Raw genomic sequence first — 25,307 nt, forward strand, 5'->3', positions numbered from 1 at the left:
AAATGACCCAGCAGCAATGCTCTACTCCAATCTCTACACAATAACTGACAGGAGTTATTTTCAGAGAAAATTCAACTCTCAAAGCTTATATGATGAACAAAATATTACTATGATGGCTTTTTAAAACAAACATAACACGAGTGTTTTCATGGAATGTGTGCAGAAAGAAAAATATTTTCAGAAGCGCTATGGTTCTCTAAACAAGGGAAACACCCCACCGAGGACTGGCTCACCTTTTCGCGTGGGCGCCTGTGGGGTAATACCGGGAACAGGAGGCGCCATCCCAGGCACAGTAAGGGTCTCGAGCCAGGCAGCAGTCAGCGCACGCACTCCCGTACAGGTCACACTCATGGAATCTGACTTGGGCCACGGCAGAAGCAGATCCGACATACAGCTGTTGCTAGAGACAGCAGAGAACAGAGAGGCCACTAGCAGACATGGACAGGACTCTCACTGATCTTCACCTCTGTGAATATTCACTTAAATTACTGCAGTTACTCAGGATGGATAATGGAACACTGATACTTTCATTTCTCTAAGATCTGAAACACTTCTATAGACCTGGAAGTTGGAGCAACAAAATTGCTCATGTGGGCTTGACAAAATCCCAGGAAGCTGATTATTCTTTTGTTATCTGAATAGAAAGATTCATCAGTTAATGCTGTTGGTTTTTTTTTAAAGACCTAGGGGAATGTCCAATAACAGACTGGATAAGTAAACGCTCTTTTGCTATTGTCATTATTGTTGTTGCTTTTCATCTTTTTAAAATTTTTCCTAATTTTTAAAAAAATTATTTTTGAGAGAGACAGAGTCTGAGTGTGGGAGGGACAGAGAAAGTGGGAGACACAGAATCTGAACCAAGTTCCAGGCTCTGAGCTGTCAGCAGAGAGCCTGATGCAGGGTTCAAACTCATGAACTATGAGATCCTGACCTGAGCCAAAGTCGGGGTCTCAACTGACTGAGCCACCCAGGTGCCCCTGTTGTTTCATTTCTTAAACTGAGATGTAATTAGCAAATAACATTACATTGGTTTCAGTGTATATAGTGGTTCAATATTTGCATATTGTGAAATATTGATTTATGATCAACATAATAAGTCTAGTTATCACTCTTCAATGCACATAGGTTGATAGAAACTTTTATAATATGCTCTCTTAGCAACTTTCAAAACTGTATTAGGTATTATTAACTACAATCACCATGCCATACATTACATTGCCAGGTCTTCTGTTATAACTGGAAGCTGGTACCTTATGATCACCTCCACCCATTTACCCACTTCCCATCCCTTGCCTTTGGGAGCCGCCACACTATTGTCTGTATTTATAAATTTGGTTTTTTGTTGTGTTTAATTGCACATTATCAGTGAGTTTATGGCTTATATAGTTTTTGCCTTTCTTTGATTTATTTCACTTAGCATAATGCCCTCATTCATTCATGTTGTCACAAATAGAAGGATTCCCTTCTTTTTCATGGCTGGGTAATATTCCAACATTCTACATACATACAACATTTTCTCTATCCATTTATCCATTGATGACACTTAGATTGTTACCAAGTCTTGGCCATTGTAAATAATGCTCCAAAAACATGGGTGCAGATAGCTTCCAGAGTGAGTACTTTGTTTCTTTTGGATAAATACCCAAAAATAGTACTGATTAATCACATGGTAGTTCTATTTTTGACAAATTGAGGAAACTCTGCACTGTATCAATTTACATTCCCATCAATAATTCACATTAACACTAAACATTTAAAAAAGTAATGCAGATATATACAGAGAGAATGACATTGAATAAACTGTAAGATCTGTTGTGAAGTAACAACAGGTAGTAGAACAATGAACGTGGCATGTTCCTGTTTGTCTAAACATAAATGGTTATTTATAAATAAATGTCAGGTAATATATGCATCAACTATTTCTGGAGAAAGTTGCACCACTTACTGGTTCTAGTAACGAGGAGAGGAATTTGTGTTTCACTGCACATTCTTTTGTGTTACCATCATTACCATTATTTTTGCAAAAACATTAATTTAAAAAAATTACAGGATAACATCCTATCATGATTATAGAGGTAAATCTACTCTCATCTACACTACTCTAATAAGAGAAATAAAAAAAACCTATTACATGTAAACCACTTCATATCTTTTTACCAGAATACAACTGTAACTTGTTTATGTATAAACACATGTACTTATACTCTTTATTCTTACCCTTTACTCACATATACAACACAAACACATACACATAACTTACTCTCTTTGAAGAAATCTCCATAGAAATAATAGGAACTGGATCCTGCAAAAAAAATTTTAAAGATTGTTTTTAAAGAAATACAGGAATATACCTTAGTATGGTTGTAATCATATGAACTCAGATTATGTATGTGAGTGGTTCTAGATGAGTCTGTAGCTTTCATTTTAGCAAATCAATAGGAAAACATAATTACATTAAAGTACAGCTTTCTTTTCATTTTATTTATTTATTATTTAATGTTTTTTTTTTTTTTTCAGAGAGAGACAAAGTGTGAATGGGGGAAGGGGCAGAGAGAGAGAGAAAGAGTCACAGAACCCAAAGCAGGCTCCAGGCTCTGAGTTGTCAGCACAGAGCCTGATGCGGGGTTTGAACTTGAACCCTGAGATCATGACCCAAGCCAAAGCCAGACACTTAACTGACTGAGCCACTCAGGTGCCGCATAAATATAGCTTTCTTAAAAAAAAAAATCTTTTTAACGGAGTAGAACAAATAGGTAAGATGGAAAAAGCAGTGGGTTATCTAAGTAGCCAACCATTTGTTTCTGAAATGAAATTTTTGTATTTGCATTTGAATATTACTCTTGCTTTGGAAACTCAAATATGTCTAAAGAAAATAGCAAAGTCACAGCATTCTTCCTTACAATTTGAACCATTAGAAGTGAAACGATTATGTCTTTCAATAGGTCTTATTGTTAGCAAACCATGTGATTCTGAATTGTTTTAATCCAAGTCTAATAGGAATACTTTCATGCTGGAGTTATTGTGGTCCAGACCCACACTACGGACCCAGGATGCGCCAAGATGAATAACTTCATTGCCTTAGAACTGCACCACAGGAAAGGCAATTGACCACATGGTTTTGAGAGCCTGTGTGTTATTCTAGGGATGGTGATTAAAACTAGGCTGTCTCTAATGAATACCCCAACTCAGAAGAATTCTGCAAGTAGATAAGCAATTAGGCAGGTGGGATCTACATGATGGATAATGATCATGCAAAGAATTATTTTTTGAAAGCGAAATTTGATCTCCTGTCTCAATTTTTTTGATATTCTATACTATATAACTTTTCTTTCATGCATACATGCACTGATTTATTCATTCAAGTGATAATGTTTTTTTAGCATTGATATAAACAAGATAGTGTGGGGGAAGGCTCCTAATATGGTAGCTATGGTCTCTATTGTGAAATGAAGTCTTACATAGAAGTCCAATATGCAGGAGAGACAAAAACAGAGCTGCTCTGGTTGAGACAGGAATATGACCAGCTCTGGGTGTGGTTATGGGGCATCTAATCTCCAGGAAAGCTAAGGTGAAATGAACTGTTTTTCATCAATAAAAATATTTTCATATATATTCATTATACACACACAATCTTCATAATTTGCAGACTGATTTTTTTGCAAATTTTCTTAATTGCTTAAGTTTAGCTGTAATCCCATCATTGATACTTAGGGTGTTCTGTGGTCATCCACGGACACGTACAGGCACAAAGAGGCAGTGCCTCTCAGACGCCCAATGAGCTCCCAGCAGATGTCAATCACTGCAACACTCTTCCTTCTTATTTCAGCTTTTGTATCATAACCAAGTGTTTTTTTCATGGTCTATTTGGTGCTTTGTGTTGGCAATTTTGATCTTTAAAATGGCCCTTAAGCAAAGTGTTGAAGTGCTATATATAGTGTTTCTAAGCCTCAAAAGGCTATAATGTGCATTATGGGAAAACATATGTGTTAAATAAGTTTTTTCAGGCATGAGTTATATAGCACTATGGAGGATAAGTTCAATGTTAGTTAATAAACTGCATATGAAATAAGGTGTCTTTATAAATAAAAACACAAAAAGAACAATGCTATATATTGATCAGTTGACAAAAATGTTTTGACTAGAGACTCACAGGAACCTAATCCTCTATTTCTCCTAGGAGCATCAGTCAGTATTCACTAATTTAGTGTTCATGGTGATTCTAAAAATTCTAAGTGCCATAAATATTGAGACTTGAGTCTGTGTGTGTGTGTGTGTGTGTGTGTGTGTGTATACATACATACAATTGCTTTTATCATGTTTAATCCTTCCATTATCAGTTTGGAGTTTTCTCTTTAGTAAATTTGCATAACTGCTATGTTATAATAAAAAGCGACATACTTATTCTATCACAACGTGCACAATATGAAACCTCCTGCTTTGTTTTAATTGTCTATGTTGACAGTACATTTGTAGAATGAGACTTTGCAATAATGATTCTGGAATTTGTATGTGGTATGTGTTTTTTCTTTAAGTCACACTTCATGCTAGCTAGGTTAATATTAGCATTTTCATTTGAATGGTCTATAAAAATCAAACAGATGCATCAGGATTGTAAAACATTTCTCACTGCAGATTCACTCTGAATTCACAATATACCTATTAGATAAAAAAACAAGTGACCCAGCATCTTTAATATTCACAATTCATTTGCAATTGTATGAAATACATAGTTATTAACTACTTTATTTTTTTAATAAAAATACCTTGAATATCTGAAGTTCTTCTAGAATTACTTCTTCCATTGATTCTGTTTCTTGGTTATAAATCGTGATTACTTTCAGTACAATTCCATTATCTGTGAGAAAGCAGAAGAAGAGATAAACCAGAGGTTTGTCACAATCTGGTTTTCAAACAATTAAAAACCATGAAGGGACTATGAATTTGAATAAAATTTGAGATCCAGATGCATGAAACATTTATTCATTGCTAGTTAAAACAATACGATCACTCCTACATTCATATTTTAAAATAGCAAAAGCAATTACTTTATATATCTCGCTAAGAAATAAGACTAAATGATATGTAGTTGTTTTTCAAATAATATGATTCAGAAGCTCAATTAAAGATTGAGAAATCAAAATGTGTTAATATATATCATTATATCTGATATCATATTACATATGTATACACTCTAATCAGAAAAACTTCAAGTATGCACTATTGAGGAAACAGCCGAGGTCCTCCTGTACTAATCGTTTAACTCCATAATTATCAATAATTTTATAAATTTAAATACATAATTTAAAATTTCACCTAATTTTTATTATACTTGATATTCTGAACATGTTCTTTCCAATAAAAATGTTATAAGACACTAATTTGCTTATAAGAATAATTTGGTGTAGTCCTAAAAATAGTTAAGGAAAAGTAAGTACTTTGAATGTGTTGATCTAAGAATTTCTTAGGTATCTAAGCAGTTTGTTTAAAAATGATCAAATCATGAGGTTGGGTAAACAAAATTTGATCAAAATAAAATAACAATTACCTATATAATATATGAAAAGGAATACAAACTACTTTTTAAGCTGAGAATACATAGTAAATACCTTATGATTATTATATCAAGCAAAAAGCGAATATGAAACTCAAATTATTAATTTGTAACTAGTCTTTAGACTCTCCCTATGTATAATATTTCATACAACTCACACTCAATATTAAAGCACATGAAAAAATAATTATAATTTGTGGGATTTTCCAATGTACCCATCACACATTCATCAAATATATTCTTTTGTGCTGAAAAGCTGTGAGTCAATATAACTATATCTTTGAGTTAAAAGTCATTTACATGATAGCATAAATATATATTTGATATTTCTGGAATTCTCTCAAATAGCTTTGGTCAATCTAACAAGTATTTCTAAAGGCAGTCTTAGACTGATATACTGTTTATGACTGATACTTTTCCAGAACATTTAAAAACAATGTACCTTTTCCCATGATTAATTTTATCAAATATTCTTGCTTATGAAACTTGAAAGGAAAAAGCTCTATTAGGTGTTATTATGAGTGAATTCATAGCCAAGTAATTTGAAGTCTGTTAAAGAAATGTGACACTTTGTTAATCTTGAAGCTGCAGTGCAGAGCATATTTTGAACATTAGCCTCCTAAAATAAGGATAAAATATTGCCTACACCAGAGATCAATTTCTGCAAATCAGAAGAATGCTTCCTTACTTACTTCTTTGCTTTTTTCAAAAAGTGTGAATGGAGAAGCATTTACCAATATTGGTATTACAGTCTGGTTCCCGATCTAAGTATATGCAATGTCTCTGTAGAATTATGTCTGTGATTAAAGTCATGTATGGAAGGATGCTTACTCTTCTAAATAGCAACTGCTGTAGCAATGACTATGTCTATGAAAATGAAACGATAATTTAAAAGTTTTAAATGACTATAGATTTTTAAAGTACTTGACAGAATTTTTATTTATTATCTAGATGCTAAAAGGTTCAAAGATCCCAAGTTCTCTTCCACAAGCCAGATGTATGGAATTACTTGAAGTTATATATTCATTTGAAAATGTCTCTTTTTAGTATTTTTATTACTTTGTTTTATTAATGCAGGATATTATAGCTTTGTTCTAAAAGTTTGCATCCATTGTGGGCTACAAAAGGCTGATTCTGATGGAGCCTGATAAGCAATGTTCTGATTAAAGACTTAGGTGAAGTTACTGTCCCAAGCTGTTTAACAAATCTTGAGACCTTACGGAAGCCAAATGCAGCAAGGAATCTGGGGGACTGAGGGCAGAACCATCTTTGCTACGGCCGTCTACTTCCTCTAGGAGAAGTTCTGTTTGGAACCAGTGCTGTTTATTCACGTTAACTACTCAATTCTTATCCAATTATTCAAGGAAGTATTGACTGTGTATCAGCAATTATGGGCTATAACTGCCTCAAATCTTCTCTTCCAATGCAGAGAAAAAGCAGCGTGCAGGGGCACCTGGGTGGCTCACTCGGTTAAGCGTCTGATCTCTGCTCAGGTCAGTATCTTGTGGTTCGTGAGTTTGAGACCTGGGTCGGGCTCTATACTGACAGCTCAGAACCTGGAGTCTGCTTCAGATTCTGTGTCTCCCTCTCTGTTTGTCCCTTCTATGCTTGCGCTCTTTCTCTCTCTCTCAAAAATAAATAAAAACATTAAAAACAAAAGCAGTATCAAATAGGCTAATGGATTAACAGGAGATCTATTGATAGGTTTTTAAAATATTAGTAATGTTAAGGATTTTAAGATTAATACGTATGTCTCAGTACTTTCTAATCTCTTTACCTGTCCCAATGAACAAGACATCGTATTGGCCATCCTCAGCTTCCACTCGATCCACTGCTATTTGTTTCAGGTTATATCTTCCGTCTGTTTTTACCAGGATTGGTTTTTTATGGGCAGGCTTTATGGGCTGGTACATAAGTGGATGGCTTCTCGCAAATCGGATGGCTTCATCAGGATAGTCTTTGGTGGTTCCGTACCTCCCGCCATTAACTTTGCTGGCACACTGAAATACAAGCGGATATATATATATTTTTTTTTTGCTTTAAACCTAAAGAGAAAATTTGTAATCAAACATGAAAACAATCAGAAAACTGGATGTGTTCAATGAATTAACTGCAGTTAGAAATATTTAGGAAGCACATACCCTTCATTAAAGAAATAAAATCTGTATTAAAAATCGCAAATAACGACTGAATCATCCCAAACAGGCAGCACCAGAAAAATACAGAAAGCAGTGAAATCTTGGGGAAGTGAAGTCTATTTAATACTGCACAATGTGAAGGTGGTAAAAAGGTGTATCACCATACAAACTGCTATCATCTCCCCTTTTCTGAAATTTATTTTTTCATGTTGTAAGTTATGTTTTCCAGGTAAGCCATGTATTGCTCATAACAAAGCAAAAAGCCCCTTTGTTGTGCTAAATCCTCCTCCCAAAGTAAGGATCACAGCTGCAGGAAATAGTTTTCCCATTATTGAGACTAAGATAATATGCTTGGTAACGGTTCTAATGGACTCACCAACGACAGAATTTTAGTAACAAAGAAACCCTTTTGAATTCCGTCAGTGTTAACTAAGAAAAAAAAATCCCGCTCCATTCTACTGGACCCTGTACTAATTTATATTATTTCTGTATGGATTCAACACAATAGAGAATACGAGAAATATTTACAATAACATGGTTAAATTCTTAAATTGCTGATTCTAAAAATAAATGTCCAACAGCACCTAAGTTACTTCTTGGAATACCTTTAACTATGTTGATTCATGCTTGTTCTACGCACGCCCTCACTTCATGTATTTCCCTCCAGAATCAGCAGTGACGGCAACGATTATGTCGATAAAGAATTTTCCACTTTAGAGAATAAGTACAGTAGTGTAGTAATCAGATTCTGCAAAGAGGGCATTTTTAATGGTCTGGTTTAAAATTCAGGTCATATTTCTTAATTTGGCCTGAAGTTTTCACCGGAGTGTACTTACATGATACATAATTGGAAACATTCTGGACCAGCCTGGAAGCGGTTCAGTAACCAGTCACTTCCTCCAAATCTCCTGTAACACCATGTGGTTTCAAGAAGCATTTCCAGTAAAGCCACAGGAGTGGGTTTTCTCCATTTAAATTGTAATTTCAATCAATAGAGTGAACTAAAGTATACTTTATGTCTTACTGGAAGTCATACTTTTAAGCTAGTGAGAATGATTGAAATGGTAAAGCTTTACACTTGTTAATGGAGGTTAAGGTTTGTTTCCACTTTGAGTTTTGGCCCCGCAAAAATGGTTTCTACTTGACTTGCAAGTACTTGTGGAATGAGCACAGTGATGGGTTTTCACCAGCTGTTCAAGAAAAAGTGTAGACTTTGACTTATATGACGAGTTAAATGTTTGTTCTCCGTGGTCCATGAGCACATACGAGCTGACGTTTTTCCAGCTGGGTTTTGCACAGGACACATGACACGGATTCATCATCATTGTCATCGTCATCATCATTTTCAGATGCATGTGTAAGGAAAAGCACAAAAGCTAATTAGGGAGAATGTCAGCAGCAGGGGCTCACAGGCAAGCAGGAAAACTTCTGGAACTCAAGGAGCACTTTTGTACTGGCATTTTCCTTCTAGGAGCCAGGAAGGGTGCTGAATGAGATGCTAAGTATACTGCTAAGGCAGAGGAAAAGCTTCTTTCGGTGATGCTAAAGTGAGAAGAAAAGAAAAGACTGTTCGGAGGAACGTGGAGGCTGACTCAAATATCAGGATGTAAATATAAGGCAGTTTTCTTGTGCTTGGAAATTATACGTCGTGCCAATTCTTCTGAAGAAATGGAGGAATATGATGCTCTTTTTGTTGGATGTTTCTGTGTTCAACAGTATCTCAAAAATAAAATTTCTTTCGGGGCTATTTAGCCAAAATATCAATGATCATATATACTTCATCATGCTGCTAAGACATACCCACTGTACATTTTTTTATTAAATAAAAAGCATACAGCCAGACATAAGAAGTGGTATTTCTTTACCATGCAAGTAATCAAGCCTTTTTTTAGGTGAAGAATTTCTTAATTGTTTAATGCAAGTTTTGTAAAGCATCTGAAACATTGAACAAAGTATTACTGAAAGAGCCTTTAAGATCTAAGAATACTTTGTTAAACACCAAAAACTTACAGAGCCAGGTCTTGGATAAGGGACTTTTCCATCATAGAGTGACCAGTGGTATTCAGGTCCTTCCTTATGTGCATATGGCCCATTAAAGGCTGCCCGGATGCTAGACATATGATAGACACATATTGCATGCCCCCTAAATATATTACTGGGAAAAAAAAAAGATAATTACTATTCTGGAACTGACTAGCAGTCCCCCTGAAGGTCGAAGCCTTCAGACCACAGAGATAAGGATAAACTCTTTTGGAACAAAAGTTGCAATGCTTAAGTACAGGATATTCTACAAATATGAACTACTGCAATATTTCAAGTACTGGAACACCAACACGGACCATTTCTTTACCGTATTACAATAAATGAAAATGACAGTTAGACTTAAAAAGGGGACACTTGTCACCTCACTGTATTACTAAATCTTATATTGTACTTTTATATTTTTATTAAGGAAAATATGAATATTTAAAAAGATTCATTCCCAAGTTGAATTACGCATTGTTTTAAAGTTTATTTATTTTGACAGAGGGAGAAAGCGTGAACAGGGGAGGGGCAGAGGGAGAGAGAAAGAATGCCCAGGTTCTGTGCTGTTAGCGCAGAGCCTGACTTGGGGTTTGATCTCACAAACTGTGAGATCATGACCAGGGACAAAATCAAAAGTCAGATGCTTATGCGACAGAGTCACCCAGGTGTCTCCAAATTATTCATTTTAAGCTTTATCTCCTTGTACAGCTGTTTCATATTCAGAGTAGACAGTGCTCAACTAATCACTATACTGTTAGAACTGCTAATTCTGCTCAAATTTTATATGATTTCTCAGTGCATATGATCAAATAACAAGTTAAAGTCTCATGAAACTTTGGGGCTTTGTTCCTTTCTTTACATTGAATCAGAAAGGCATTAATAAGCTTGCTGTATATTCCCTTCTCTTTCCAATGCACAATAGAGGAAAGATGACTGCATTGCACTAGACTAATTTTGGGAAAAATGACTTAAATTATATGAAACTCAGATTCTTTATCTCCAGAATCAGCAGCAATTGGAACCATTTTTTTAAAATAAAAAGTTCTACTTACAAAGGATAAGATAGCAGGTGACCTCATCAAGTTTTACTGGGGACATCTGAGATAAATTTCTGCAAAAGGATATTTGAGGGTGATTTGTTTTAAAAATGTGGCCGTATTCCCTAATTTGGTATGATCTGAATGAGTTCAAACATTTGCCCAGCCTCCTCACTGAGAGAATCAAAATAATTAATGTTTGTGAAGGTGCCTTCCACACACGTAGTTCTTTATAAACGTAAAAGCCCCTACACTCAGAGACACCTGCAGAGCAGCAGTTATGTTCCTGCCTTAGGACATCAATTCACACATTTTATAACACACCTTGAAGCAATTGGAAATGCCTCCGATAGTGAGAAGACCAGAGATAGTCTCCCAACTAAAGTGGCAATAAACCTTTGATCACCACGCTACAAATATCAACCTAGAAGTCAGGTAACAGCTGGGATGCCTTTGCCTTAGATTTATGTATAAATTAAACAGTCAAAATTGAAATTATGGGAAAAAATAATGTGTTGTCTTTGAAATCCAGACAGATCCATTATGTTATCATTTAGGAAAGTACCTTACAAAGTGATCATACTAACTCATGGAAAAACCGTTCTGGTTATCCCATAGCTTTTATTTAGGATAAAGCCACGAGACTAGAATGCAATGTCTGAATTCTTCACAGGCATGAGAGAGAAGATGAAGTTAAAAAAAAAAAAAGCGAGGACTGTGGACTGTGACAACTTCCAATCTACATTCACTATTTTTCTTTGCACCAAGGAAGAACTGATAGCAAAATTGTTTCCACGTTTCTCTGTTCAAGAGAAGGTCTCCTTATAATTGCAGAATATTTATCAAAAGAACTTAGTTATTTTTTTTAAAGTGAGCACAAGAAATCACCTGCTGAAAAACAACAAACAACAACTTTGTGGAGAGATCCAGAGCAAACAAGGTAAACATTACAACATAGCTGAGGGCCAGTGCAATGCAAGAGAGGAAGAGTGAGTTTTATCATTCTATCCCTGTCGAGAGAATTGAGGTATATTCTTTACTTCTCAGTCCAGTCATTTTGGCTCCACCCTCTCCTATTTGGAAAGACACACTCAGGAAATTATATGTGTAAACTTTACTAAAAAATTATTTTTAACTTTTATTTATTTTTGAGAGACAAAGAGAAACAGTGCATGAGCAGGAGAGGGGCAGAGAGAGGGAGACAGAATCCAAAGCAGACTCCAGGCTCTGAGCTGTCACCACAGAGCTCCATCTGGGGCTGGAACCCACAAACCATGAGGTCAAGACCTGAGCCAAAATTGGAGGCTTAGCCGACTGAGCCACTCAGGTGCTCCAATGTGTAAACTTTCAATCAAAGCTGATGTTAATATTTTTTCATGAAATAGCATTTCATTTTTTCAACCATCCTCAATGGATACAAAATAAAACATGTTAAAGAGATAATAGATTATAAGCCCTGAACATCTTATTTAAATTTAAAACATGGAAGGCAAATCATAAATATGTGTTCTCTATGAATCCACATAGGAGCAGGGCAGTCTGAGTAAGGGAGTGAGCAAAAGTGCTCTGTTTAAGTGCTCTTGACTATGTAATCAAGGAATATTTCTTATAGATGGCACCTAACAAATACTGGGGAACTGATATAAATCAGTGTTGGAAGACAGTCATTTAAAGCAAGAGAGGTGGGTAAATAAAATCATAGTGATGAGACCCTAGTGAGTTAGACATGGATTTCGTCAAGGTATAATCTTGTAAAAAGCAGAACATCAGGGAGCTTAAAGGAAAAACTTCCAAAGCTGAATGAGTGACAGTTGACAAAGAGGCTTGAAAATCTGACACAGAAAACTATATGACCATTAAAGTATTTATCCTAGTGTCTGTAACCTGAAACTAGTATCTTATAAACTAAATGAGAAGAAAATCATTCTGCTGTAGGTCGGAGAGGAGGAAATTAGGATACTGAGCATGAAAGGTTTCTGGGGGTGCTTCAAACAGACGCAAAGATTTGAATTGAGATCATGGCTAAAAACATGAAAGAACACATGCCAACATGAGAATGAAGAGAAACTGATGACATAAAAAATAGACAATGATAATGACAATGGGTCAACAGTATTTCCGATTTGCAGAAACCATGAAGGGGTAAGGCGTATTTTGTTTTGTGATGTTTTTACTGACCATATGAACTACTCACCTGGTAGTGTTAAAGAGTCCAAATATCACTGGGTTCTTATGATCTCGGGTGTGCAGCAAGAAAATATCCTCTGAAAAATTTAAGACCATTACATTAGTATTTGTAGTCCTCTTTTCATGTAAAGAAAATATATTGACATAAAAGAGCTTTGCATCCATCACAGATTTAAGATATCAATGTCTCTCCATACATGGTCATACGACCATGACCAAATCACAAAAAGGTGAAATACATGGCTATTGAGGATGCCTGTGAGCTGGGCCTTAAGGAAGAAACGAGGTGCTGACTGTAAGCAACTCCCTTGACACCCCCCCCCCCCCCCGCTGTGGACCTGGCCAAAAGGAGAACGATGAAACTTGCACACCACAGGAAACAAGTCTCCCTGAGTGCTAGAGACAGTGAGGGTTTATCCAGAGGAATAAACATCAAAGGTAACATTTAATTCCTTCAGTTCAATAAGATTTACCTAATTCATCAAAATATGTGTCAATTCCATTCACTCCTGGTACTGAGCACACGAGTCGCGCTTTGAGGAAAGTACTCCACTTATTCACCAGGATTCTCTGTCCTCCTACATCATTCTGCGACAAACAGAAGCACGTCAATGAGTACCTAAAGACCTTTTAGCAACAAATTTTGTTTTATTAAACATGGAGATGGCAAGTGTTGTAGCTTTTCTGTTTAATCTGGAAATTATAGCTTAATCCTCAAATACTACCACAGATGCATTTGCTCATGAAAATTCTTGAAGATTGCCACCTTCTGCCTGGTTAGTATATTTTTACTCTGTCCATTAAATATACTTTCCAGGTATTAAAGAATACTAATAGAGCAGTATTTCTGATATAAAGTAGTGGTTTTCATAATACTGTAATCTTCAATATTATTTTATTGATAAATAATTTGTTTATTTCAGAAAATGCAGCCACTATTTTTTTCTTTTAGAAAAAACTTGAAATACATATACATACACACAACAAACCTATATGTTTGCACACACATACACACACCACAGTTCACATGTGGCTATATATATGTATATTTAAACTTCCTCTTAAATTTATTTTGAAATATCAAAGTAACTTTACATTTGCAATATTATTAGCCTTCTGTCAATATATATTGCTTTTTCAGTTGGTTTTGAATATTTCCAAACAGCCTATCTGAATACCCAACCAACCATAGATGTTTTTTTCAACAGAATCAACCAAATGAACTGTAAATTACTGAGAATATGGACTAAAAAAATTAAAAAGATTTTGGTTAAATTAATTTTTACAAAAGGAGTTCAAACTTCTGTGTAGGAAGAGGTACAGCCTAACTACAGATGATCTCTTCTTAGTATGGTTTTGAAAACGGGGAAAACCATACAAAATGCACAGCTTTCTTAAGATAAAACTTTCAGGAGAGGGCACCTAGGTGGCTTAGTTGAGAATCCAACTTTTGATTTCAGCTCAGATCATGATACCATGGTTTGTGGAATCAAGCCCCACATTTGGCTCTGTGCTGACAGTGCAGAGCTTGCTTAGGATTCTCTCTCTTTCTCTTTCTCTACCCTCACCTTTAAAAATAAATAAACTTAAAAAAAAAAAAAAAAGACCAAACTTTCAGGAGATGCGAAGCATAAATATTATACAGCAAATACAGATTTTAGGCAGCCTACAGAATATTAGAAAGTATCTCATAGTAGAAAGCCTACTGGGAGGCCTCAATGGCTTAGTCCATTAAACATCTATCTTTGGATTTGGACTCAGGTCATGATCTCATGGTCTCACCATTCGTGAGTTCAAGCCCCAGGTCAAGCTCTGTGCTAACAGCACAGAGCCTGGTTGGGATTCTCTCTCTCCCTCTCTGTGTGGCCCTTCCCTGCTCACATGCTCTCTCTCTTGCTCTCTCAAAATAAATAAACTTTAAAAGCTTACAAAGAAACCTACAAAGAAGAAAACAGAACAAAGGACCAAGGCCTGGCCGTAAATCGTGATCTAAGCACACAGATGAGGGAAGGTGATCCTCACCACACAGAGTCGCCCCACTCTGGTGTAAATTGCATGGGCACTGCTTTCCGCCTCCAGGGCCTTCTCGGTAAAAAAGAAATACACTTTGTTGTCATCTCGGTCTTCATTGTCAGGAATCATATATGAACCTACAAACTTTGGTTCTATAGGTATAAAGAAGCAGAAGAATAAAATAGCTATTACAACAAAATGCTATGTTTTTCTAATAAATAATAAATTACGTATCACACAAATGCTTCAGTGTAACTTTCAACATTTCATGAAGAAATAAAGTTATTTCCTTGAAATGCTGGATGCACATTAATATCATGTAGATATCTCCATTAGCTTTGCAAACCACAAGTTTTGTTTGGAACTATTAGAGGCAATTTTAATTGGGAAATAAGAGTCACGAAAGGAAAAACACCCCCCACTGTGAAATATACCTTAAAATGCACTCAAAGAACAGATTAGGGGCACGAGGGTGTTCATCTCCACAAATTTCTTCCCAAGTATATAAAAAGTCAACATGAATACAGGAGTTTTAATAGATAAGTTTATCATGTTTTTTAAGTTCATAGAATATCTACCAGGGCAGCTCATGGAAGACCATTTTAAGGTAGAAAATATATTTTAAGTCTTTGTGTTAAAGTCTAAGGGATCTAAGTGAACCACCTTTGACTGATAGGCTATGTAAAATATTTTAATGATAACATGCTCCCAGTAATGACCAAAGGTTAATAAAAATGCTAAAACTACCAAAAACCCTCACTATTAAATGATGCTTTAATTTCTGGATAGATCAGGGCACCCAAATATAAACATGATTGGTACAAAGAATTCTATCAATGAATGGCTAGAGGTTTTCCTAGGATTTTATTTGTCTTTAAATACAACGTGATCCTATTAAAAAAAGCAAAGCAAGGCAATCAATTCATCCAAAATTATACCAACTGACAAGAGAAAAGAGCTACTAACTGGATGAAAGGATTTTTTTGCTTTTCATATATTTAGTTTGTTTTCCTCATTTAAATTCTGATTTCTAAGTATTGTTATGGGATAACTTGGTTTTATAATAAAGCCAATCCATTTTGATATAAAATGATATGTGCATATTGCAGATATTTTAAGAACATTACTAATAAAAAATCCTGAAATTTGTAAAAAAAAAAAATCAACAACTATAAATGGCATTTGTATTGTTACTATTATCAAAAAATGTCAAGTTTCCCTTGCGTTCTAGACTTGGTTTCAATTCTGATTCACATTCTCTTTTCTCTTCACCCCCACCTTTCAACAGGCGCTCGTCATCGTGCTCTGTGCGAATATGGGCCAGCCGCCCCAGGCTCCGGAAGATGGCCGCGTCTCTGCCCCAGTAGTCACTGAAGAGCCCAGCAAACAGCTCACTACCTACAGGGAAACACCAGTTAACAAGAAGCCAGCCAGGTTTCCTACATATATGACCTTATGAAATTAATATGTTATTAGAGCATGGATGGTGCAGTTGGATTCTCGGGCTTTGGGTCCTAACTCTGCCACTTACTAGCTGTGTGAACTTGGGCTAGTTGCTTAACCTATCTGTGCCTCACTTTCATCATTTCCAAATAGGAATAGCACTCAAAGTATCATAAAGAGTAAAGCACTTCAAAGAAGAGCTGACATATACCAAGACCCACATAAGTACTTGATAAGTAATATGACTCATTTTATTTTACTAAACTTCTTTTAGCCTTTATATCAGAGTATTATTATTATTATTAGTATTAGTAGTAGTAGTAGTATAAGCAAGTCAGTTCATTCAAATCCTTCTTGGAACAAGAAATTGCTTCCATTAACATGATTTTAGTGTAGGAACCACAAAGTCTGACAAAGTCATATATAATCCAATTAGTTATCATTTAACTTATAAGTCTGTGGCTTAAAGGAATGATATAAAAAATTTATAATTTAATCAATCAGAATGAACGAAGTTGGCTATCCCATGTGGTGGAGGTCCCAGACTTAAATCAGTCCAAGGAACCACAAATGTACGCAGGGTTTCCAAGAAATGTCAGTGTGTCCCTGGAGAGAGCTAGAAAGAAAGACACTAAAATAGCATGTGAAAAGAGAAAAAAAATAAATAGAAAAATATCTTAAAGGGAACTGAGGAAGACCAGCACCTATCAAGCATAGGGATTGGCATTCTCTTTTGTCAAAGGGACAACAAAAGATAATCAGCGTGCCCTTGAGTGGCGCCAGAAGGACTGTCCCAGGTGTACACAGCTCGGGGGTCCTGTCCCTGGCAAAACTCTCTAAAAGAAGCAAATGATGGCAGCAAGTGGAAGCAGTGACCTCAATTTCATACTGAATATCATATATATAACTCTGATCAGGTTTAAAAATATAGAACTGATGACTATACTAAATTCAATATATTAATGTTTTTCTGTTAAATATGGAATGTGTACAGATATGTGTACACACGGCAAAGTGCTTTAAGTGTAAGAGAATTCAAATTAATTATATATTTATTTTAATAAATTTAATTGAGTATTTAATTTCAAATTAGAATTATTAAAGTTACAGGTATAAAAATTTGACCTCGTATACAAGCGTTTAAGAGAACATGATTTCGTGTTTGTAAATTTTATTAATTAGATTTCAATAAAATTATTTTAATGTTTATAAAGGGCTTTTTCTAAGGAAAGGCCTTTAAAACTTTGAAAAAACTTGAATAGACTAAATATGTTTGTATGGTTGAAAATTTGAAAGAGTAATCAGATGAGTTGCAAAGAGGACACTTTATAAAAAAGTTTATTTTGGGGGCACCTAGGTGGCTCAGTCAGTTAAGCATCTGACTTCAGCTTAAGACATGATCTCATGGTCTGTGGGTTCAAGCCCTGCATCGGGCTCTGTGCTGACAGCTCAGAGCCTGGAGTCTGCTTTGCACTCTGTGTCTCCCTCTCTGTCTTCTCTCCTGCTTGTGGTCTCTCTGTCTACCAAAAATAAATGAACATTAAAAAAATTTTTTTAAGTTTAATTTCAATTTGAGTTAACTAACTTAATTTTTAACAAGTTAAAATAACTGCTTTTGTTATAGCAGGCTTAAAAAATAGACTAATGAGATATGATTTGAATTTGAAGGCATAAGAAAAATAAGTTTTCAGTTATGTTATAATAATACGTTAATTTTCACTTATACAGAGGCAAGGAAATAGTTGGGGTTTTGTGTTTGGTTTGGTTTGGTTCACAAAATCCACTATGGATACTTTAAAAACATATATAGGAAATACATAAATAAAATCCAGGTTTCTCAAAAAGGAATTCACTTTTCAACTATACATATACATATAAAAGAAAGAGGAGAGACAGGGAGAAATGTGGTAGAGTATTAACAACTGGTGAATCAAGGTAAATGGTATAAAGTTGTAAATTTTACACCTCTTTCAACTCTTCTTTGTATTTGAGAATTTTCAAGATAACAAGTTAAACAAAAGACCTGTATTTACTGAGTTTATCCCATATACTGAAATGTATATTCAGTGAGCAATGTGATAAAGAAAATAACAGAAAATGAAAAAACAAAGATGTTTTATATTTGGACTTAAAATACAATTTTATAGAGAAAAGTAATATGAGAACTCTTATTTAAGCATGTTCTTTGGTAATAGAAAGAAGAAAAAGTGGCACAGTTTACTTCAAAGTCAGTTAGTGGTGGATTCACCAGAAAGTTACATCTGTATGCAGAGAAAGCATATTTGGAGATAAAATGGCATCAGCGGTTAGGAATATGAACCGCATGTGGGAGGCATTCCGCACTGCTTGAACGTGGATAAAAGAGAGTCATGTTAAATTCATTAAAAGGCCTTGGGGAACATTATGGCATAAATGAATGAATTGATCCATTAAAGTATTAAGTGACTACTGAACCACCAGAGTGAGGATTTTTCTGGAATATTTTCATTGTTAATTATTAAACTTCATTATATTTGCCATATAAAACATAAAGTCCATTTTATATAATTATTCTAAGAAAAACTTATTTTTCTAATATGGACTTGGCTGAATGCTTAAAACATAATGGGCACAAAAAATAGAATTCTTAAAAACTAGGACAGTTTTCTATTCCTTAAGCCTTTAATATTTGATTTAAATTAGTTTCTTAAAATATTTCTAGAACTGTAATAATTAAAAACACTACTATCATAGGAAAATAATATTCTTATGGGTTCACATCAATTTCATTGCACTCACCCAGTCTGAAACACTGTGTTCTACTGGTTTTAATGAATTTTATAAACGTAACAAACAAGTGCCCCTTAGAGCCACTAGATGGCGACCTTAGGCTAGCGAATAATACTATATTCAAGACCCGTTATCTGCACAAAGGAAAAGATGATAGATTACCAATTGTACCCAATTTCCCTTTTTGTATTCAGATAAAAGAAAATAGTTTGTGAACAATCAAATAACACAATATGAACTGTATGATGTGAACTTCAAAGAAACCAGACAGGTGCTAAAACCTCTATGCTGTGTAAAACTAAACCAAATAGGTTTCTTTCTGTTGGAAATGCTAGGTTTTCCGCAGGAGGGAAAGAGTCTCCGTTCATAGCGTATTCTCCGTGTAAAGAACAAAATAAATTCAGAGCAATAGATAATAATTATGCTTGATAAAATACTTTTTGAAGGAAAAAACTTTAATTACAAATCTAAAGTAGAATAAGGCTTTAGACACAAATATCACCTAATAGTAATTAAATGAGCCAAAATACTCAGCATCATTACAATAATTGATATACATAAATTACATATCACAATATTTTAATTGACTACTTTACTTTAAAATTCTAACCATTTGATTTAACTAGGATAAATTTGTGAGTCAATAGTTTGGTATTTTACAGAGTGTAAAAAAATCTGGATAAATCATATTTTCATGGATTAGCCAGGAATTGAACTAGTATCTGCTCTCTTCTGATATACTGAATATAAAGAACCAACTTATTTTTTATGCCACATATTATTTTTTATTTGTTATAGCACTGACTTGTATTGGAAACGGATGTTGTGTTAATTTTAGGTGGTCATGTGAGGTTATAATTAAACAACAGAACATCTGCAGGGTATTTTGACAGGTGAATGAAACTTACTATTGTCATGCTCAATGTAGTCTCTGTGTACAGACACAAGAATAGTTCTGTCTGCAGTGGAAATCTGTCATACTAAGCCTCTAGCTCGAAACTGCTGTTTGCGGCAAAACTGTTCAATATCTCACGGTCCTGGGTACTTGTAAAATCAGAGACGAACATGTACTTTCTTGAGCTTGCCAAGCTTTTATGTTCTCTCTGCCTGGAAATGTTTTGCCTTGAATTCTGCGTCTCCTTTCCTGCTTTATCTCCCACGTACCTGGCTACTGCCCACCTCCTCCATGAAGCTTTCCTTGACTAAACTTCTGTTAGAGTAACTCCTACCACCACCACAGCCCCGGTGCCTATTTCGACCATATTGATCATCCTACTATATGTTAGCTGACTGCTTATATGTTTGACATCACGCCTTACTAGAATGTTGGCTTCTTGATGTGTCTTCTATATTCTCTTACATAGTGTCTGGAATACAGAAAATGCTCAATAAGATCTGTTGAATGAGTATAGAGAATAATGAATTAATAAGTGAGCATATTTAAAAATTATCTTAGGTGTTTAAATTAAAAAGCTATAAAATACAGTAGGAACACTGAGGCCAAGATCCCGATTTTTCACAAATGCTTTGGGAAAAAATAATTAGGCATTTATGTGAAGAACAGAGTTCCTTGAATTTTTGTTCCTTAAAAATCCTATATTTAATCATGTTAATTCATGAACACAAGACTCCGTTTTCTTCCAGGATCTATCCCTTATAGTTTCAGCCTCCAAACCTGTGTCTGCACTAAATTGCTGATATGAAAGAAAGTAAGACAATCACTTGACTCTTGGCAGATACAAAAACAAATCCACTGTAAATAATTCTAAGTTAAAATGCATCAAAATAAAATAGTTTTCTACAGAATTCCTTTTTTTTACAATACAAATTCTAACTGAAGTTTCAGTTAAATATATTACATGGCCTTAATATTTTATGAAACTTATCAACAGCTTTGCTCACGGGCTGTATACTTACTAATTGATTCAAGATTTATCCACCAGGTTTGAAATACAGAATTTAATTACTGGGTAAGAAAAAACACACAGTTTTTCACACCATTTTATCTTCTTAAGATTTACCCAAGAATTTCTCATATTTATGTTGTAAATGTCTACATATCAAAATAATGTGAAATCTATTTTATCTTTGCCTGATGGACAGCACATGGCTAAAGACTGATTTAACTGCCTCATTTTATAATTGAATTGTGTAATTTTGTTAGAAAACCATTCTGATATCAGATGCCTCATTTTGCAGAATGACTATAACATGTATCACTGCAAACAGAACAAAATGCACTTGGGGGGAGGGGATGGACTAGAACGACCCCTATGTTCCAACAGCCACATCCCAGGTCCCACCCCCACTCTGCTTAGGAAGCGAAAAGAAATCAGGCAAACTGCATCCTCCTGTCAGCCATACAGCTGTTGTTTGGACTTTTCTTCCCTTCTATCCTTATGTTTTTGTTGGTTTGTTTGTTTTGAGGAACCCATAAGCAAAATATTCAAAGAGCCCCTTAGAGACTCATAGTTAGAGCCAGAAGCAATAGTGAGCACGTGGATAATGGGCATTTTGCCAAATGTGAGAGAGCAACAGACTCGTATAAGACGTTATGGATATTCTTTAAGGACAGAACATGGAAAGGGATAATTTTAAGTCTCAGTTTCCATACAAACAGGATGCGTTCAAGAAATCAGCAAATACACTTCACTTGCTAGGTTTACAGAGGATGCAATTTTAAGGGCATAGATTCTACCTCCATTTGGATTGTTTCACTTATTTTTCTAGTATTTATGAAGCCATATTTTGTGCCAGAAATGTTCGTTCATAACTCTGTCCTGAATATAAGGAATTTAAAAGGAATATTTATTTTTAAAAAATTTTCATGCTATTAGGAGCTTGAAATCACCACTTAAACCTCCCCTGCATATAGTCCAATCCCCGTTCACTCAATCAGCACTGACCTTTAATTCACAGAATATATAATGAGGACATAAATTCACAAAGGTCTCATTATTACGAATAAAAGTGCAGGAAGAAAATTTCAGCGGCTGTAAACTTTTAAAATTTTATTTGCTGAGAAAGATAAGATAGGACCAACAAGAGCGTAGAAAGAAAATGTCAGTGAGTACAATGTTTTTCATGGTTATTTGTTGAAATAAAGTTTTAGTAAGTCTTTAACTTAAGAAATATCTTCAAGATATCCTAACAACAGAGCGAACACTTTGAAAGCAAAGAAAACATACATGGCAGATTACAGTGGTAGTGTCCAAACACTAGTCACATGCATGTTAGCATGCTTCAGTCACATCAGGTATGGTCAATATTAAATTACACCTGGAACTAGTAATACAAATGTGAGTCAGAATGAAATTTTTAAAAAATGGCAAAAGAATTGAGAGGGAAAAATATAAGGAAAGTCCTGCACTTGCTGAAGGTGTTATCAACTTAGTAAGAATACTGTAATATTACACCCAACATAGCTGATGAGTAAGAGTCAGCCAATATTTTCCTCCCTGGCCAAAAAGATACGTGACATAAAGAAAGTATTTCTTGAAATTTTTTGTTTATTTATTTATTTTGAGAGAGAGAGAAAGAGAGCAGGGGAGGGACAAAGGGAGAGGGAGAGAAGGAGAATCCTAAGCAGGCTCCACACTGTCAGCCCAGAGCCTGATGAGGGGCTTGAACCCACGAATCATGAAATCATGACCTGAGTTGAAGAGTCAGATGCTTAACTGACTGGGCCACCCAGGTACTCCCAGCACCTTGAATTTTTATTTAGTCAGTCACCAAACCCAGTAATTTGGTAGCAAGAAAAGCACTAAGTATCTATGGACGAAAGGCATAGGCAAGTAATGCAGCAATTAATTTTAATAAATAATTCACTGTTTCGACAAAGGGTTTTTAAAACCATGGTGTGATTTCCTATATTCTTCACACGGTTACTTAAGACCATTTAAAATATAATATTACTAATGACGATAGCCACGGAGAATGTGGCTAAACATGCAGAAATATTGCACCTGCAATATGAGTTTATATACTACCAAGATAAGCTATGTTAATACCAAGTGGTATTTGAAAAGCAACCCTAATTAATATAAGATTTCATTTCAAATGATTTCTGAACATACAGAATATAGCTTGCTTTATTCCTTAAAATCTGTTTCACATGGAATCATGGCAAGATACTAACATTTCATTTCTAAATCAGATTACAAATTTAATTAAAACACGGTCATTAACTTGTCTTTTACCTAGCAAATATTCTTTCTTTAGTTCTTCCGTAAGCTTTTACTTCATGTGATCTTCAGCTAATGGATTTAAGGGACTGAAATGAAAACTGTATCTAAAGTTAAGAAATTATGAGATGTTCTTTGATTTTCTGGCACATTTACTTTTTTCCCTTTCGGGGCCTTGTTAGTTTCTGAGTATTGTTACAAATTTGAATTTCTTATCACAAAAGCGTATCTTAAGGTGAACAGGTACTAAACAGTTAGTGTGGACTATAATTAACCAAGAAACAAAGAAGGAGTGCGCTCTAAAAATGGTCATCATTTTGCTGGCGTCCTGTCCTAACCCATCAACAGGGAACATGTGTGGCCATAAAATACCACATTAACGCATTCTTTCCCTGTCAGAGTAAGCTACATCGAGCTTGCCAAATTCCAACTCAGGTAGCTCCGTTTTTCCAGCCCAAATTCCTGCTGTTTTTTCAACTGGTTGAATTATTTCTACTTCCTCTTCTTTGAGTTGCTGGCTCACATAGGTTATCGGGTTTCTATCTCAGTGGCTGCTGCATTTCTACAGTGAGTGAACGGTCTTTCAAAGGTACTTGGGGATGAAAGCTAGTGGATAAATGTGAAGAATTATATTTTTATTTCTTCTCTTTGGAGGGATTATTCCCATAACTTTTGTGTTTGGTTTGGAGGGCTCTTAGGATTTGATTTCTCTTTTGAATAAGCGAAACAGCCACCCAGATGGCAAGCACTTCACATTTCAGCACAGTGTAATTTGATTTGGAAGTTCAATGAAACTCACTTGGAAATGTCCCTCCAGTAATATTTCCCCTCTTAAAAAATTCAGTTTTAAGTTGCTGATTTTATGCATAAATAAGCTCCAGGGAGGCTTAGTGGTGAGTGGCAGGGCCACTGAAGAAACTGTTTCAACCTTTTCAATGAAATGTTGAAAATAAATGGTGTTCAAACCTTCTTGGGATTTCACTATAGACGTAGTGTTCACTCTGATTTTCAACATTCGCTATCACTTATAACATTCTTATAAATCATATTCCAAGATTTTTGTTTGTTTGTTGGTTGAAGGATATTGACTCTAGTCAGTGAATATTTAGAGAAGGCCCATTCTGTCCAAGATGCATGGAAAAAGGGATGATAAGTAAATCTCTTCCAAACATATTCTGGTTTTCAGTCTATGAACTTTCCCCCCAAAACACTAAAAGCATTAGAAATAAAAATTGCCTAAGTTTAACAAATGCCTGTATTTTAGTTCATACATTGTCATTTCTAACGTTTTTGGATCTGGCATTCATCACTCCCCAAAGTTTGATTCCTACTCAAGTCTAAACTTACTTAGGCAACCTTATTTTCACATTTAAATTCTCCTTTCCTTATATTCTGTTCACACACACACACACACACACACACACACACAAATAGGTTATAGAGGAACACCAGCTACCTTAAAATACTCTTTTCCTTTAAATTTTTATATTATTTAAGAATATTACATGTCTTTATTCAAGCTCCTAGAGACCTTTATTACTGTGTGAAATCTCATCTCAGTGCTGCACTGTATTTATTTTTAAAAGATCTGCATATACTTGGACCTGTTCAGTTCAGACCTGTGCTGTTCAAGGGTCCACTGCACACATGAATGAAGCTGTGCTTGCTTGGACTCAGGTACCATGGCTGGGCTGGAGAAGCACAGAGAGTGGGATCCGGAGATAAGGCCCATCAAAATCAACTATATAGGAACGACTATAAAGTTCGTAGGCTACACAGGAATATCTGTATCCACACAAAATCAAGTGAGTGGTGTTCGGGTTATTCTTCGGCGGGGAGTTTCAAGTGTTAACCCTTTAGTTTAAATAGGATGTCCTTACATGTTCTTTTACACTTTCCCATTTTCTGCAAACAGGGTGACCTCATATTAGCATAAACTCTAAGCGTTGCAAGTGTAATG

At 35.2% G+C, this 25,307-nt stretch overlaps 1 protein-coding gene across 1 annotated transcript in view; it reads right to left on the reverse strand.

Moving 5' to 3' along the window:
• The window catches only part of SEMA3E (semaphorin 3E), a 104,562-nt gene that overhangs the window by 24,941 nt on the left and 54,314 nt on the right, over positions 1-25,307 (reverse strand). Inside the window, exons 5-13 of the mRNA XM_029956941.1 lie at positions 16,230-16,349; positions 14,961-15,103; positions 13,412-13,526; positions 12,946-13,015; positions 9,700-9,844; positions 7,329-7,551; positions 4,764-4,855; positions 2,261-2,302; positions 234-400 (exon numbers count right to left, since the gene is read on the reverse strand). Coding sequence (XP_029812801.1) covers positions 234-400; positions 2,261-2,302; positions 4,764-4,855; positions 7,329-7,551; positions 9,700-9,844; positions 12,946-13,015; positions 13,412-13,526; positions 14,961-15,103; positions 16,230-16,349 — 1,117 coding nt within the window. The remainder of the gene's footprint in view (positions 1-233; positions 401-2,260; positions 2,303-4,763; positions 4,856-7,328; positions 7,552-9,699; positions 9,845-12,945; positions 13,016-13,411; positions 13,527-14,960; positions 15,104-16,229; positions 16,350-25,307) is intronic.

The sequence above is a fragment of the Suricata suricatta genome, chromosome 2, assembly GCF_006229205.1.
Source record: "Suricata suricatta isolate VVHF042 chromosome 2, meerkat_22Aug2017_6uvM2_HiC, whole genome shotgun sequence".
NCBI classification, from domain to species: Eukaryota; Metazoa; Chordata; class Mammalia; order Carnivora; family Herpestidae; genus Suricata; species Suricata suricatta.